This window comes from Tachypleus tridentatus, chromosome 11, assembly GCF_004210375.1.
Source record: "Tachypleus tridentatus isolate NWPU-2018 chromosome 11, ASM421037v1, whole genome shotgun sequence".
In the NCBI taxonomy this organism is placed as follows: domain Eukaryota; kingdom Metazoa; phylum Arthropoda; class Merostomata; order Xiphosura; family Limulidae; genus Tachypleus; species Tachypleus tridentatus.
Genome location: NC_134835.1, coordinates 87,845,946 through 87,862,783, shown reverse-complemented (window position 1 = coordinate 87,862,783; position 16,838 = coordinate 87,845,946). Strand labels below are relative to the sequence as shown.

At 31.2% G+C, this 16,838-nt stretch overlaps 1 protein-coding gene across 6 annotated transcripts in view; it reads left to right on the top strand.

Annotated features, from left to right (window-relative positions):
* The window catches only part of LOC143232703 (NGFI-A-binding protein homolog), a 248,833-nt gene extending 232,997 nt beyond the window's left edge, over positions 1-15,836 (top strand). For all 6 annotated transcript variants that reach the window (XM_076468450.1, XM_076468449.1, XM_076468448.1 and 3 more), the window contains 2 exons: positions 1,720-1,796; positions 6,720-15,836. In XM_076468450.1, the coding sequence (XP_076324565.1) occupies positions 1,720-1,796; positions 6,720-7,183 (541 nt within the window). In that variant the 3' untranslated portion in view covers positions 7,184-15,836. The remainder of the gene's footprint in view (positions 1-1,719; positions 1,797-6,719) is intronic.
* Positions 15,837-16,838: the final 1,002 nt, after the last annotated feature.

Sequence of the window (16,838 nt, the reverse complement as noted above, 5' to 3'; positions counted from 1 at the left end):
ATTGGTAATTAATATGGTCAAATGTTAAGCATACAAAATTTTCACAGTTGGTGTAAACTTTATTCACATAAACAGCATAACACAGGTTTTTCTTATTCCAGAACCGAAGCTTTTTTCTTTTATTTATTATGATAAAAAGTTTAGAACTAATTAAAGTTATATGAAGGTTAATAATAAGCGAATTGTAGGAAATTTAATTTAAATGTTTTGTTGGGAAGCCACAATACCAGTTTAACATAATCTGTTGCAATCGAATCAAAATTTATTTTATCTCAATGTGAACATTAGGAAACGAAAATAACTGTATTTAAATGCTTCATTTCTTAGAAACATCATCATTTCAGACAAACCATCTGATAATTAAAAGAAATAAGTGAATATGATTTACATAAACCAATAAAGGTAATAGTTTCGCAATGAGAACATCGAGCTAGCAAAAGATATTTACGATATCGTTTCATAATAGCCTATTGAAATTACCTACTTCTAATTAATTAGTTAACTATTTTTATAACAAGGTATAGAAAGCTAAAAGAAATGATACTCAAATTCTTGATCGGCATTATGGACATTTATCTGGCCAGGCCAAGATTATTAAGTCACTCGACTCGTAATCTGAGGGTTGCGGGTTTGAATCCTCGTCACACCACACATATTTACCTGTTCAGCCATGGGGGCGTTATAAGTGACGACCAATTCCACTATTCGTTGGTAAAAGAGCAGCTTATGAGTTGGCGGTGGGTGGTGAAGACTAGCTGCCTTCCCTCTAGTTTTACATTGCTAAATTAGGGACGGCTAGCACAGATAGCCCTCGAGTAACTTTGTGCGAAATTCAAAAACAAACAATTCTTTTTCTGATGAAAAACTTACCAGTAAATTTAAATAGAATTAAGCTATTTTTATTTATTTCAAGGCAAACTTAATATCCTTTATTAAACTTAAAACTCTAACAAAATAATTTTGTAGTATTAAGTAACTGTACTTTAAAAATATCATAATGATATTAGAATAAGTTGGAGCGGCTTTTGCATCTATTGCTGTCCATGAATGTGATAGAAAACGTGTTCCTTCTAAGCTTTGTTTGTTATTTTTAATTTCGCACAAAGCTACTCGAGGGCTATCTGTGCTAGCCGTCCCTAATTTAGCAGTGTAAGACTAGAGGGAAGGCAGCTAGTCATCACCACCCACGGCCAACTCTTGGGCTACTCTTTTACCGGCGAATAGTGGGATTGACCGTAACATTATAACGCCCCCACAGCTGAAAGGGCGAGCATGTTTGGCGCGACGGGGATGCGAACTCGCGACCCTCAGATTACGAGTTGCACACCTTAACACGCTTGGCCATGCCGGGCCTCCTTGTAAACAAACAAACGTCTTTTTTAAGACTAATGCCAAACCTTTTAAGATAAAACATTTTTAAACCTGGGATAAATTAGTTCCTTGCGTTGATCCACTAAATATTTCATAACATTAAGTCTGTAATCATGTTCAGTACTCGGATATAAAACTACAAAATCTAAAGAATCAAAAGTGATTTTTGGGTAATTTTTTCTAAGAGATTAGTATATTAGATTAAAAAAAAACGTTTTAATAATATGCAGTGAAAAATACGAAAATGTTACTTAATGTATATGTTTTGGTTATATGACATTATTTATTTCCAAAATGTACCTTTTGCAAATTATATTCAATTAATTAATCAACCTTCTTCAAATACAGGTATTTATCAAGTCGAAAGAGTTATGGACATTTATCAAATTGCTCAGAATCTGAGAAGGTCGACACAGATGATACAGGTAAGGAATGATTTTTAATAGTGAGTGGCACATTATAACTCCTTTGGTCAGGGAAATAGATAATCGTAACTTATGGGCAGTTGAGAATAACATTTCTATATGTTAAATATCTGTAATGATTTTTCTTCGTTCATTTCATTACCAAATGTTTCGTTCGAAGTTTAACTTTTCAGTTGTACACAAATACTGGAAATTGATATTCCATCATTCAGTTTCTTTGTTTTTCAAAGACTGTTTTGGTTAGAAAAAACAAAAGGATTTTAAATAATGTGAGGTTTTAATGTGTGTGAGTGTCATAATGTAAAAGATTATTTAATGTGGATATTCATTCATTAATTTACAGTATTTATCATATGAGTGGATATTTTATGAGTGTTTAAATTTTTCATAACAAGAGAGTTACAAACAATTATTTTAAATTAAATGTTATGATAAGTTTAGTATGTAACTCGGTAAGAGTCGTACATTATGTTTGTACCTCATTGATATAGAGATGATAAAACGTCCCATGAAATTTATTGAAGTCGAAGATGAATATAGTGAGTGAGCAGACAGTTTAGTAATATACACATAAATAGTATGAGGTGAGTGGGAAACAGTAGACAAACTTCGAACACACGAGGAATGAAATGAAAGCACATAAAAGAGGCGTTCGAACAGAGAAGGAAGGCTTAACGATTAATGTAGGCCAAACGGTTAATATACATTAGAATGAGACTTTTGGTGTAGAAAGAGATAAGAGTAATATTTTATTTCGGCAAAGAGAGTTCTAAAGCAATTGGACCTACTTGTTTGGACTTTGACCAAAAAAAAAAAAAAAGGTGTTTGTTGGACGTAGGCGTATATACGAAAAAGGAGTAGACGATCTTAGATGTGTAGGAAACAAACGTGGTAGCTCGATGAAACGTAAGTGAACTATGCTTGGATAGTTCGGCGATAGTAAATATGCGTAAATGGACTTTTGACAAGAAGAGAATTATGTAGTATTTATGATATGCCTACGATCGTCTTTAGTGTTTTTGTTGTACATATGTTTAATCAGTTCTGAATATACATACTGAAAACTTGTGAAGTTAGTTCAGTTCGTTTATCTTTGAATTTACTGCTCGTAAATAAGAGATCCTTACTATAGAAGAATCCTTAGCTCAACAACAACACACGCTGTATATATTTGAACTTACTATATATACAATATTAAAAAGTACGTTTCTTGACAATAAGAGAAAGAATTTTTTTATACATATGTCAGTTTAGAGAAACTCGTATTATCTGCGAGTGGACCAAATATCAGCATGACAAATGAGGGAGGAAAATCATCCATAAGAAACGTTATTAAACAATATATAGAACTAAGTTATGACAAACATTATTAAGTTCTGTTTTGCTCTTCGATCGTTGAATATGATATGCGAAGAAAAACTATGAAATTCAGATCGTACAGAATAGAACATGTTTGTGAGGTTTACTATAGTCAGTCAAAATAACATAACATAAATTCAAAACCAATACTGTGGTTGCAATACAGTAGAAATAAAATGTAATAAATAAACAGCAGATACAATTAAACAAGCCATTTAGTTGTAAGAAATGGAAATAGTTTTCATGTTACTAATTTCAAATTATTGAACTTCCCGCTTAATATGAAGAAAAGGCTTAAACAATGAACCATCACTTTTTAGTAGTTCAGACTTGAATCGTTGTTATAAATATTTTTGTGCTCATCTTTTCTCTATCTTAGCATAATAAGTCTATCTTGTAAGTCAGTGGTGCACAAACTTTTTGAGTCGGGGGCCACAAACAGACTTCTCGTAACCGTTGGGAGCCACAAAAAAGTGAAGATTAAAATCGTCCCACAGTTGTTTCACACAAGATGGACATCACATTTAAGAACACACAAATAATGATTGCATCAAAGAGTTTGCACATTATTCTAAGAAATGTTATGATGTTATGATACGTCAACTGTCACAAAGTCAGTGCGATGCATGTCATCTATGAGCTTAGAAATGTCCGGCTTGATGTTTGACGTTGAAAGACACAAGACTGCTTCCAGATGATTATCAGTCAGCTGATTGCGAGTGTTGTTTTTGTTCAGTTTCATATGTGAGAAAGCTTGTTTGCAGCAGTACGTGCTGGTGTGGACAAGTGCGTTCTCTTTGAGATTAGCAAATGTATCAGGCAACGTTTTGTAGAAGTCAAGCAAACTGTTTTCTTGGTAAATAGCACACAGTTCATCAGATGCCTGGAGATCAGCAAGTTCGAGCTGATATTCTGCTGACAAGTTATCCACTGACACACTGAACGGATCAGCAAAAAGTTTCATCAACAATCTGCATTGGTCAAAGTCATGAAACTGTGAGTTGAAGGATTGAATCAAGGTATCTAGCTTCCCAACATAAACTTGTGTGTCAATGTCCTGATTCTTCTGTAGCAGTGACTGAAAAGTGGGAAAGTGCATGAAGTTGCCTGATGCTGCTTGCTGCCAGAACAACTGCAACTTTGTCCTGAAAGCTGAGACATGATTTGCAAGCTAACAGACAAGCTGATTTTTGCCTTGCAACTTCAAGTTCAGATCATTCAAGTGTTGTGTCATGTTGACCAGAAAGGTCAAATCAGCTTGCCATGCTGGATCAGTCATGGAAATCACTTCTGTGTCTTTGTTCTTGCTTCTGAGGAATTCTGTCAACTCTAAGAATCTTCTGAGCATTTCTCAACTCAGCCAGTGTACTTCACAGTGATACACGAGGTCACCATGGTCTGAATCAGTTTTTTCAAGAAGACTTCAAAACTGACAATGATTGAGCCCTTGTGATTTGATGAAATTAATGGTTTTTGTCACTAATGCCATCAGTGCCTAAAAACCAAGTTCTTTACTGCACTGGTTCTGTTGGTGAATAATACAGTGCAACTTCACCAACTGTCTGTTCTGCTTTCCTCAATGCTTCAATAACAGTGCTACCAGCTCCAGTCATGGCTTGTATTTTATCAGTTGTCACACTTACCAGTTTCATGACATCCAATGAAACACTACTACATAGTCGTACTGTATCCTTGAATAGAGCAGACCCAGTTCTCTGACCTTTCATGGAACCCATGCCGATTAGTTCCTCTGTGATATCAAACGATGATGACACACCATGAATAAAAACTAGTATCTGTGCTGTTGAACTGATGTCAGTCGACTCGTCTGCTTACTTTATTTGTAAGCTGCCTTGTCACATCTGCTGAGAGGTGTGAAATTCTTTGTTGAACTCTCATACGATTTAAAGCCACCATCTGTAGCTTGGGAACTGCTTCCAGACACAACTTTTCTGATGCAGTAATCATACATTGCTTGACAAAATCACCATCAGTAAACAGTCGGTCAGATTTCGCTATCATCGATAAAATATCGTAACTGACCTCACATGCTGCACCTAAATTTGCTGACTGCTTTGAGATTATGATTCATATATCTATCAAGTTTTCTTTTAAACTTCCTCAAACTTATTGCCTTCACAACATCCAAAAGCAACCCATTCCATTTGCCAACCATCCTATTTGAAAAATAAAACTATCTTAGCTGAAGGTGATTTCTATTTTGCTTAAATTTATATCTATGTGTCTTACAATGTAGTTCTATAATTCTTGCTGTTAAGTAAAAAAAATGTTGATCCACCAACATTATCAACTTCTTTTACAGTCTTAAACACTTCAATCAGATCCACTCTAATTCTTTTTTTTTTTTTCAAGAGAAAATAATTTTAAAGATCTTTATCTCTTATCATATGACAACTCCTCCATCCCAGGTACCATTTTGGTAACCTTTCTTTGAGTCCTTTCCAACAATTCAATGTTTTGTCTTTCCTAAGGTAAGGAGCCCATGACTGAACACATTATTCCAAATGCTGCCTAACTAGTGACCTATACAATGAAATTATAACCTCTTTAGTGTTGTATTTAATATTTCTGCAGATGCAACTTAAACTCCTATTTGTCATACCACTAGCAATGGCACACTGCTTGGATGCATTAAAAAACTGATCAACCATTATTCCAAGATCATTTTCTTTCATGGCACTTTTAAGGTTATTCTCATCCAAACTATACTTGTAATTCACGTTATGATAACCCACATGCATTATATTGCATTTATCATAATTAAAACCTGTCTGCCATTTGTTTTCACAACTCATAAAATGGTGTAATCCCTTTTGTAAAGTAGCAGAATCCTCTTCACAGTCAGCAAAACCCAACATCTTGATATCAGCAGCAAATGTAAGTAATGTATTGACCATTTCTTCATGTATGTCATTAATATAAAACAAAAAGATCAATGGTCTTAAGACTGTGCCTTGAGGTATCCCACTTATAACATTAATCCAGTTTGATTGAACTCCACTTATGACATCCCTCTGCTTTCTTCCATCAAGCCACTCCCCTATCCAGTTAATTAACTTATTTTCCACACCTATAGAGATACATTTCTTTAGAAGCCTTTTATATAGCACATTGTCAAATGTTTTCTGAAAATCCAGATACACCAAATTTACACTCTTACCATCATCTGGATATGCAATAACATTTTTAAAGCATGTGAAATGATTTGTAAGGCAAGTTTTCCCTTAGTGAAACCATATTAATTGTCCAATAAAATTTTAAATAGTGTTAAATGACTTTGCAAAGTATATTTTATCAGATTTCTCAAAACTTGTAATCATTCAAGCTTCTGTTACTTAGATTTTGAAATTTAACATACAAAGTTCATTTTAAATAAAAGTTTGAATTAATTTTTTACATTAATATATTTTTCAGGTTAAAAAAAGATGTAGCTTTATGTCCTACACATCTCCAGGTATGCAGAAATAAAGTAATAATTCTAAGACTTATATAACTGGTATAGATCACTAATACATACCTTTCACATAATTTATAATTTTTCAGATTCACAGTTTTCAGCCTATAGTAACACTTCCTCACCTCCCATGAGTCAGGAAGTTAATGACTCCACATCACTTGACTTCAGTCATTCAGTAACCACAGATATGTTTAATGCCATGAGGATGGTGTCAACTAGCAAAAAGACCAATGCCCAAATCACCAAGCAGCTTGTTCAGGAAACTCTTATGGATGAAGGACTACGTGTTGTGAAAGAACTTGCCAATCAGATAAAAGATGAGAGTGACAGCTCTGTTGCACTTTCAAAAGCAGACATTTACTCTCAAGCACATATCAGTAAAGCAGAGAAAGAGTATATAAACCACTCTTCTGCTTCCACCAGCTTGTCATCAGCTGTGACAGCTTCTTCAAGCATATCAAGTGTCACTCTTTCATCAACTGCACCACTAGTTGTTTCATCATCAGCACAAAATGGCTATGGTTTGGTCAGTTTGAATGGACCAGTATAAAAAAAAAAAAAAGCTGTAAAGGTTGTAGAGCCATGCTTATTAAGAGTTAGTGGCATAATGTGATTGTTTTGCAAACTTTGGACTTTTTGTGTAACATGGGTAAGATTCTTGTTGATTGTGTTAGTACAGAAAACAACCTTAGGTCATTTGCCATTTGTGTAAATGATTATATTGTGTCCATACTGATGAGTTGATATTGATTGTCTCAGACATTCTAAATACTGTTAATAAAATCAAAATATCTTTCAGCAGTTTTTCTATCTTGAGTACTGGTTTACAGATCAGAAGTATGTGTTGCTTTTTGCAGATTTCAAGAATGTATCTTTTCACTTGAATCATGTAATCTGTTATACATGCAGAATGACCAAGTTTGTGAAGTGTGTGCAATAATCTGTGCTCGCACATGCCTCCAGGAATGAAAGAAAGGTAGGAGATTTTGGTCAATATAAGCCAAATCAATGAGGCAATAGTCAATAAAAGCACAGAGTTGAGATCTCATCTGTGTTGTTTAATTTTCATTTGTGGTTGTGATTTGCTGTAGTGGTTGAAGAAACTGTTCAGTGACCAGAACTGCAATAAAAGCATCTTTAAAACAATGTGTAACTCTCTTTTGTGTCTTAAGCTTGAGACCTAATAAACAATAAACTTTTCAATCAATGGATGCTGATTTTTTTTATGTTGGTTGTAAAATTAATGTATTGAATATTAAAGTACAGATATCATAGTATGAAAATTATTGGTTGTGCCTCCTACAGCATGTATTATTAGAAGTACCTACAAACTGTTTATTTTGGTGCTGATACTTCAAATGAAAAGATTTCAGGCTTCATTTCTTTTTGTTCTGTGACCTAGTCAATGCAGTAGAATTTAATTGACTATCATAAATATTCTTACATATCTGTTGATAATACTGAAAGAATTTCAGTGGCTTAAGTCTATTGCTCAGTTTTTAATTTGTATTAAAAATCAAAGAAAACTACTTAGTTATTATATTGCACTGTTTGTTGCTGTTGTTTAATTGCTTTTGTATGTTCTGTATATTTAATGAGTAATTACTTTAACAAAAGTTATCAGTTTGTTGTATAATGTACTCCTTGTTGTATTCTTAAAAATGTTCAAAACAATACAATCTTAAAAGTATTCATGAATAGCAAAAGTTTTGACTGTGCTAGTTTCTTTTTGTAAAAATACATCCCCAAATTTTCAGTACTTGTTTGTTATTGATTTATTTTTCTGGTTTTAAATTTAAACTAGAGATGCAAGATTGGTCACTCACGTACTCTCAAGTCTTGCATTTTTAAAATATTTTTTCTTCTTGATACAAAAGATACATTGTTTGTCATTCTGCTTTATAATGTGATAATGTGTTTGTTCATAACATTTAACTTTTAATATGCTGAATCTCTTAAAGGTTAATTTGAAAGAAACAAAAATAAATTGTAATTTGAGTATTTCTAGCTTATTTTACATCTTTAACTTTTGATGTTAAAGGCTATCATAATATTTGTTTTTGTTTAAAAGGTTGTTAAAAAGGTATCTTGTTGGTTTGATTTTTTATTGCTGAAATAGTCTGTTATTTCTGTATTTTACTTAGTAAACTTTTCAAGAGGAGCATTTTATTTACTGTGTGATAAACTGAAAGAAATATATATAGTTCTAAAAATTTGGTTTGCATCATCAAGATTTTGATGCAAAATTACTGCATGAGTATATATATATATATATATATATAGATAGGAAGAGTAGGATATAGTGCTGTCAGTTGGTTAGATAACCAAATACTTTGTGTGATAAGGAAATAATTATTTTTCTTTTTGCCAAGTGTTTAAAAAAAGTCCAAGTATGTGATATAATGTGATACTTGTTAGTCATAGAACTTTCCATTAAAGTAGTTTTTTTGGTGAAACTGGGTTTTTAATAATACAAAAGTAAATAGTGCTAAATATATTGCCTTTTTCTTTTTCTAAGTATGAGAAAAGGGTTCTGTGTTACAAAGATAATTTATAGAAATGATATGACTTATAAAGTCTTTTTGGTACAGCCACACAGGAGGAGAAATTGTAAACAATTAATTAGTTTTATAATACAAGATAAAAGATAAAAAAAAATTCAGAAAAATGATAAATACTGATATTGTTGCACTGTTTTCCCACTTCTATAATAAAATATTAGCAATAAATAACTTTTCATTGAAATTCCAGTGAAATAGATTAATTCAATTGACCTTTGCATCTTTGACATTCAAAAACATTTGATAAGATGTTTCCAAATAGCTTGTTAATTCCAATAAATTCATTTTAAATTTCCTAATTTTATTAATTTTTAACACACATTTTAAAGAGTATATCTAAGAAATATAAATATGTGAATTTATTGTTTATATTCAGCAGTTGCACATTATTAAATAATACAATAGTTCCCTGTGATTTACTTACATAATTAACAGTTTTGTGGAATGAGCATTTAGGAAATGTTACTTGCTCTTTTTTTATTAAACTGTTGTAAAGTAAATTTTAATTTTTGTATATTATTACTAAGGCATGTTTAATACTTTTATATACAGATGTATAAGATTAGAGTCAAAGTAACTCATCTTACTCTTTCTGTTACCTTTTTACCCTATTAAAGAATTGTCATCCTTGGTTATAGGTTTTCTCACAAATAGAAGTTTTTATTTATTTTATAATTAATCAGTTTTGTTTTTTAAAACATCTTTGGATAATTTCATGAGTTGAATTATGAAATTTCTCCTACAATTTTGTAAATAGAATTAAGATAGATGGACTGAAGCTATCTTGTCATCAGGTGACACCAGTAAAATCTGTTCTTCAGAGGGTTAGTTGGGTTAGAAAACTAAAGTTAATCTAAAGTTTATAACCATTATTTTTCCATCAGTAATAGCCAAATATTCTTAGTAACTTGCACCTACAGGTTGTTTAATGTTAGTAAACAAGCATGTCCTATAAAATTGCAAATAACACTGCATATAAGCACCTTAGTAATTTGTAATTATTAAGTTTGCAAGAACATATAAAAACCATAAAATCTATATTGGGTTTTATATCTTGAGAAAGTTTTATGTGTAAAGGCTGAAGCAAAGATTAAGTTAAATGTCAGTAATTTTAAAATGTGGACTAATTAATGATTTAGTTAATTAAGCTTATGTCATGTTCTTATATTTTATTAGTTAATGATTAAATCATATTTGGTATTTCTTTTATCATTAAATACAAACAAGAATAAGCTTTAAACATATACTTATAGCTGTTGCTGCTGATGGGTCTCAAACTTTGTTATAATAAACTTCTGAGCTCAAATAAAAAATACAATTGCACTTGTACTATTTGCTATTCACAATTTGTGTTTATTTTTCAAAATTATTAAAAATTATTTTTAATCACCACACTTTTAATGGTTGTTTCCCCATAAATTAACCATATTATTTTTTTGTTGTTTAAGGTGAAAAAAGCAATCAGTTTTATAAATTAAATGTTGTAATTGAAACTTATAATAGCTTTATTCAAATAAAAGTATTAGAAAAAATCATTGGTTTTTTTGTTAATTAGATAACAAGCAAAATTTGAGTTAGATATTGACTATTCTGATGATACTAAAGCTTTCTAGCCTTGAATATGGTGTGCAATTTATTCATTGGTGATATATTAGGTAATGTAGCCAAGTTAAATATATATATATATATAGTTTGGTGATCTTAGTGTACCTTTTTCAAGAGATTACAAGATGATGATGTGAGAATTTCTAATAAATGAAATTTGACCTAGCTCTGTTTTCAAGGTGATATTGACCATTCAACTCACGTTAAAATGATATACAACATTTTGTAACATAGTGTACAATTTATTAAAATTTTATACAAGTTTAATAAAACATTGTGTGAAAACATTGATATCAATATAATTCTGATATGAAAGTTCCTCCAGTGTTTAATATTTTGCATCATAATATATTATAATTTTGACATTATAAAACTAAACAAAACGACTGTAAGAAAAGTTACAATCACCAGAGAAAATTAACCCCTTGTCCTATGAATTAAAAAATACATCTTAGTAAACTGAAATACTTACATCTGATTTTAATCTGATTTGTATTCAGGATTTCAGTTATTATTCAGCATGAAACATTTAGCTGTGTCAACAGTAATAAGTTAACTTGAACTCATAGAAACACTTAGTTCTATATAATTTATAAACGTATTTAAACTGTACTGAAACACTTCTAAATAACTTACTAAAATTATGTTAAAATTCATACACCTGCATGTGTCCCTCATACTATAGGCTATTTATAGATATTTAATTATAAATGATTGGTAATTAATATGGTCAAATATTGAGCATACAAAATTAATTTTCACAGTTGGTATAAACTTTATTCACATAAACAGCATAACACAGGGTTTTCTTATTCCAGAACCGAAGCTTTTTTCTTTTATTTATTATGATAAAAAGTTTAGAACTAATTAAAGTTGTATGAAGGTTAATAATAAGCGAATTGTGGGAAATTTAATTTAAATGTTTTCTTGGGAAGCCACAATACCAGTTTAGCATAATCTGTTGCAATCGAATCAAAATTTATTTTATCTCAATGTGAACATTAGGAAACGAAAATAATTGTATTTAAATGCTTCATTTCTTAGAAACAACATCATTTCAGACAGACCATCTGATAATTAAAAGAAATATAAGTGAATATGATTTATATAAACCAATAAAGGTAATAGTTTTGCAATGAGAGCATCGAGCTAGCAAAAGAAATTTACGATATTGTTTCATAATAGCCTATTGAAATTACCTACTTCTAATTAATTAGTTAACTATTTTTATAACAGGGTATAGAAAGCTAAAAGAAATGATACTCAAATTCTTGATTGGCCTGGCCAGATTATTAAGTCACTCGACTCGTAATCTGAGGGTTGCGGGTTTGAATCCTCGTCACACCACACATATTTACCTGTTCAGCCATGGGGGCGTTATAAGTGACGACCAATTCCACTATTCGTTGGTAAAAGAGCAGCTTAAGAGTTGGCGGTGGGTGATGAAGACTAGCTGCCTTCCCTCTAGTTTTACACTGCTAAATTAGGGACGTCTAGTGCAGATAGCTCTCGTGTAGCTTTGCGCGAAATTCAAAAGAAACCAAATTTTTGAACTATTTGAAACCACAGTTTCATTAATTGTTTTAGACTTTTGTATGAAAAGTATACGTCCACAACAAAGATGCAACTTTACCATGAGAAATAAGCCCATTGAGCTAGAACATATTAAGACGTTGAAAGTAAAATAAGATTAAACACCTTAAATGTTATATTTAACGTGGAACATAGTCCTTGAATGTGAGTCACCTACCTAAATGTTTTGTATGACTATGGCAAAACTTAATATATATAGATATACCTGTGAATTTGTGTTTTAATAAATATTTTCTTTAACTTTCCAAATGAATGGAATGTCTGAAAGGTTTTCACACTAAAAATAAAATTGGTTTTCATTACTGTTGGTGAGCAGAGCACAGAAAGTCCGTTGTACATCTTTGCGTTTAATACCAAATCAAGTAAACTAACTGATCATCCTCCCATTTCCTACAAGTTAAGTCAAATTCTGTATGTTTCTACAATTATTATTACAGGGCTTTGTTCTTTAATGTAACTTCCGATCTTAACATATATCTTCATCCTAGTGTGGCTGTACAAACTCCAATTTCCATGATAAAGCATGACATCTATAAGTGGCAATCTCATTGTAAGAACTTTTGTGTATATGCTAATTTGTGCATCCTGAGTGTGGGCCTAGCCTTTAACTTACGGTTAAGTGACCAAAGATATTATCTAATGTGTTGTCTGTTAGAGTAGCCTTTTCATAATTTGTAAGTACCAGCACGTTAGAGTAAAAGGAAAAAAAAAAGTCCTAATTTCTGTTCTGAAGATGTTTTTTTTGCTGTACAGTTCATAGCCATTCGAACACTGACAAAAATTGTGAAACTCTATGGGTCTTTATGTAGTACTGAGGTATCTTCATTGGGTATTACTGAATACAGAAGAGATATGGAAATAAAAAGTATAATACTTAGCACTTAAATCGTTACAGATTATCTTTCTGTGAATTAAAACCAGAATATTTAATGAATGTTTCTTATCAGTAACTTGTCATGTTTTTACAAAAGTATAAAGGTGTTATGAAAATGTTAATATCATAGCTTATATTGGAATATATTTCTCTGAGAAAGACAAGACATTCTAGGAGGTGATCGTGTTCTCATGTGTTAATGGGAAGATCAAGCAGGCTTTACTGGTATAACCAAAAGTTTAACATTAATTTTTACTCAGCCAATGCATCAAAATACATTGTAAACACTGAGATGTCGAAGAGAACTCTGTGGTCATCGCAACTCGAATCCATGATGTGTAAAAGTCTAAAACTGCAGTCTTTGGCCTGTAATGTGTTCTCACCAAGAGAGAGAGAGAGTATCTACTCATCTATTTATTTTCGATCATTTCGCACCTTGTAGTCCTGTAGTGTTCATTTGTTCGATTTTCCTGTATATTCTATATTTAATGTCATTTTTGCAAATGTGTTACATTAATTAGAGAAATATTTGTCTTCAAAAAGCTAAGGTTATTGCGCTGTGTCGTACTTAATCTTGGTGTTATTTTGATAAAACAAACATTGATATACTACAAACAAATTTATTGAAAATATATTATCGGTTAAATTTATCTAAAATTTATAAAGTTGAGTGGAATTATAAAATGGAGAATTTTATGTTTTTCATGGGAACGTAAAACTTCCTACTTATTTGCGATGATTTGATTATAAGTTGTTTTTTTATCATTTAGTTTATGTACATTTGAAAGTTAATTAATTTGTTAGCCAGCGATCACAAACGTTGGATTATATACCTTACAGTGTTATTGAATATATATATATTTATATATACATTCTTAGTTTGAAAATAATATAGAGTGATTTGGTTAAGCATCCTCGTGTATTTCTGTGTGAAAGCGTATTAATCAATCCAATACCTATCCGGCCATCCTGTTTAGTGTTATTATTTGTTAATACTTTTCTTTCAAAAACTGAACACTTTCTCATAATTCTCTATAGGTTAACTGAATGTATTTGTCATAGAGCTTTTTTTTTAAAAAAAAAAAAAAAAAAAAGCGCGTATTTTTCTGTCCAGGCACATCAGTATCTGTATGCTAAATAAATTTGATTTGACTTGTTCAACAACCGCGTTTTTCCGCTAGAATTGTCAATCTTTAAGCAAATCATTCGACTTTCACATTATTTGTTTCATTCTAATACATTTACTCAGTTATTGTTTTGTAACGTTTTATCCAGCAAATAATTAATTGCTGACTATTATTACTTTTACTGAATAATTGAACTATTAGCTGTATAGAAAGTTAACACACTGATTTTCAGGCATGTGGAACGTTATAAAGGCAGCATATTTACATGATGACAACGACATTCTTCTTCTATCGAAACTAAAATACTTGCCATAGACGTTATAGGCTTGACTAAGTAGCGCTAAACATCCATTAATGTTTAGAAAACGTGTTACGGGAGTTGGCTAACCTACGATTTGTTTGTTTAAAAAAAAAATAATTATCCATGTTTCTTTACTAAAGCCCCTCGCTAGTACAGTGGTAAGTCTCCGGATTTACAACGTTAAAATCAGCGGTTCGATTCCCCTCGGTGGGCTCAGCATATAGCACGATGTGGCTTTGCTATAAGAAAAACACTCTTTACTAAGACACACGTCTTAACACATTTCCTATCTCTTACATATATCCCAACAAACGTTACTTTCCCATATTTATTCCTGAAATAAACAGTGGCGGATTTAATGTTGTGTGGGCCCAGGGACTAATATTTTTTTCTGAGTCCGACCTGCCATGTAATTTAACATAGCATAAAATTATCAATGGGCCCTTTCACCCCTACCTAAATACACCACTATGAATAATTAATATTTTGTTTAATCTTGCAGTAGAATTCCTAATAATATTTCTCTTTACTATTCTCGTACCTTATTATTTTTCTTATTAGTACCATAATATTTTTTCGCTTCACTTTTCTGTAGACTGCATGTTTAACATCTTTACTTCCATTGATCACAATTTATTCAACATCTAAATTTCCTTTCCCTTATTTAACAACTACCCAAACAGTTTGTTACCTTCTTTATTCAACAACTACCAAAACAACGTTTTCTTTCCCTTATTCAACAATTTTCCAAACAATATCTTCCCAAACAACACTTTTTTTCATTCGTTCCAAAACTTATACATTATTTTCCTTCTTATTAAGTAACTTTACAAATAATTTCCTCCACATTTTAGTAGCTTTTCAAACAGTATTTCAACTGATTAGTACTTTCCATGTTGAAAATAGGTTTTATTCTATCAGCTGGTATTGTTTAATACATAATACTTCAATAACTTTATTATATTTCCATATATTTGCTGACCCCTGAAATAATAGTTCTCTAACTATTTATCTATTTTACAAATTTGATTTCATCTGTTATCTTTATTGCTGTCGAAATATGTTTTTATCGTATTTGTTCTATTTTTTTTATAAAAAGATATTCTACACTAAATGTAACATTAAACTTTTAGAGTTATCAATCCTCCAGATCTTCCTTTTCTTTATATATCTTACATATTTTAATAAAAAATATCTAATAAAATGAACAGAAAAAGCCGCAAGCATAAAATACTTCCAGCTTTATATCTGTAATATTTTTCCAGACTAAAAAGTACCTTACTTTACAATGCCATGGAGATCAATTTTGCAACGGCAAATTCTGGAATGGTACTTTTTGTCGAGAAGAAGACTAAAGTAATGTAAGCATGTGAAATGCTGCTGTATTTTTTCTGTTTCTCTGGAAATATCTTCGATGCGATAGGTATTTGTATGCATTGTAATAATATTGGTGAGAATATTTCGTGAAACGTATATATATATATGTAAAAACGGCTGGTTTGGGTTGAATTTTTTTTTTTTTTTATGTAGAACCTGACGATGACCGAAGAAGGTCGAAACGTTTTTACAAATATATATATTTATCTACAAATGGGTTTTCTCGTCATCACCGATTATTCCTTGAAACGGTGTTTTTTTTTTATTTAATTGTTTATGTCAAGGCGACATCTTACGGATTCAGAAAAAATAGCCTAAGCGTCAGTCAACTATCACTTAAAAAAACAAACAACTAGTGCTATTTATTATTTACGAGAAACCAATAACTGGAGGAACTTTTTGCGATGTTATACATAAGTATACCATACATCCACACAGGATAATTATTTTAAAATAGAACTTGTGCACCATTATCACACTTTGACATATCTGTGAACTTCAGTTTGTATAATTGTCTATTAAAATAAATGCTCAGATTATTGTCTTAAACAAAATCTATTAGTTGACTTGCCTCGTTACAGCTCTTTTTTTCTTCTTTGACGTTAATTTTTATTGATATAGGGGGGATGTTCTTATCATTTTCGAACTAGTCGCTTTAAGGAATTTTGATAAACTTTGTTAGAGGCTAGCGGAGCATTAGCATGTAGCGTAAGTAATTAGTAAGTAAAATAGCTGCTTATTAGTAAAAAGAAGAGAAATACACTAAA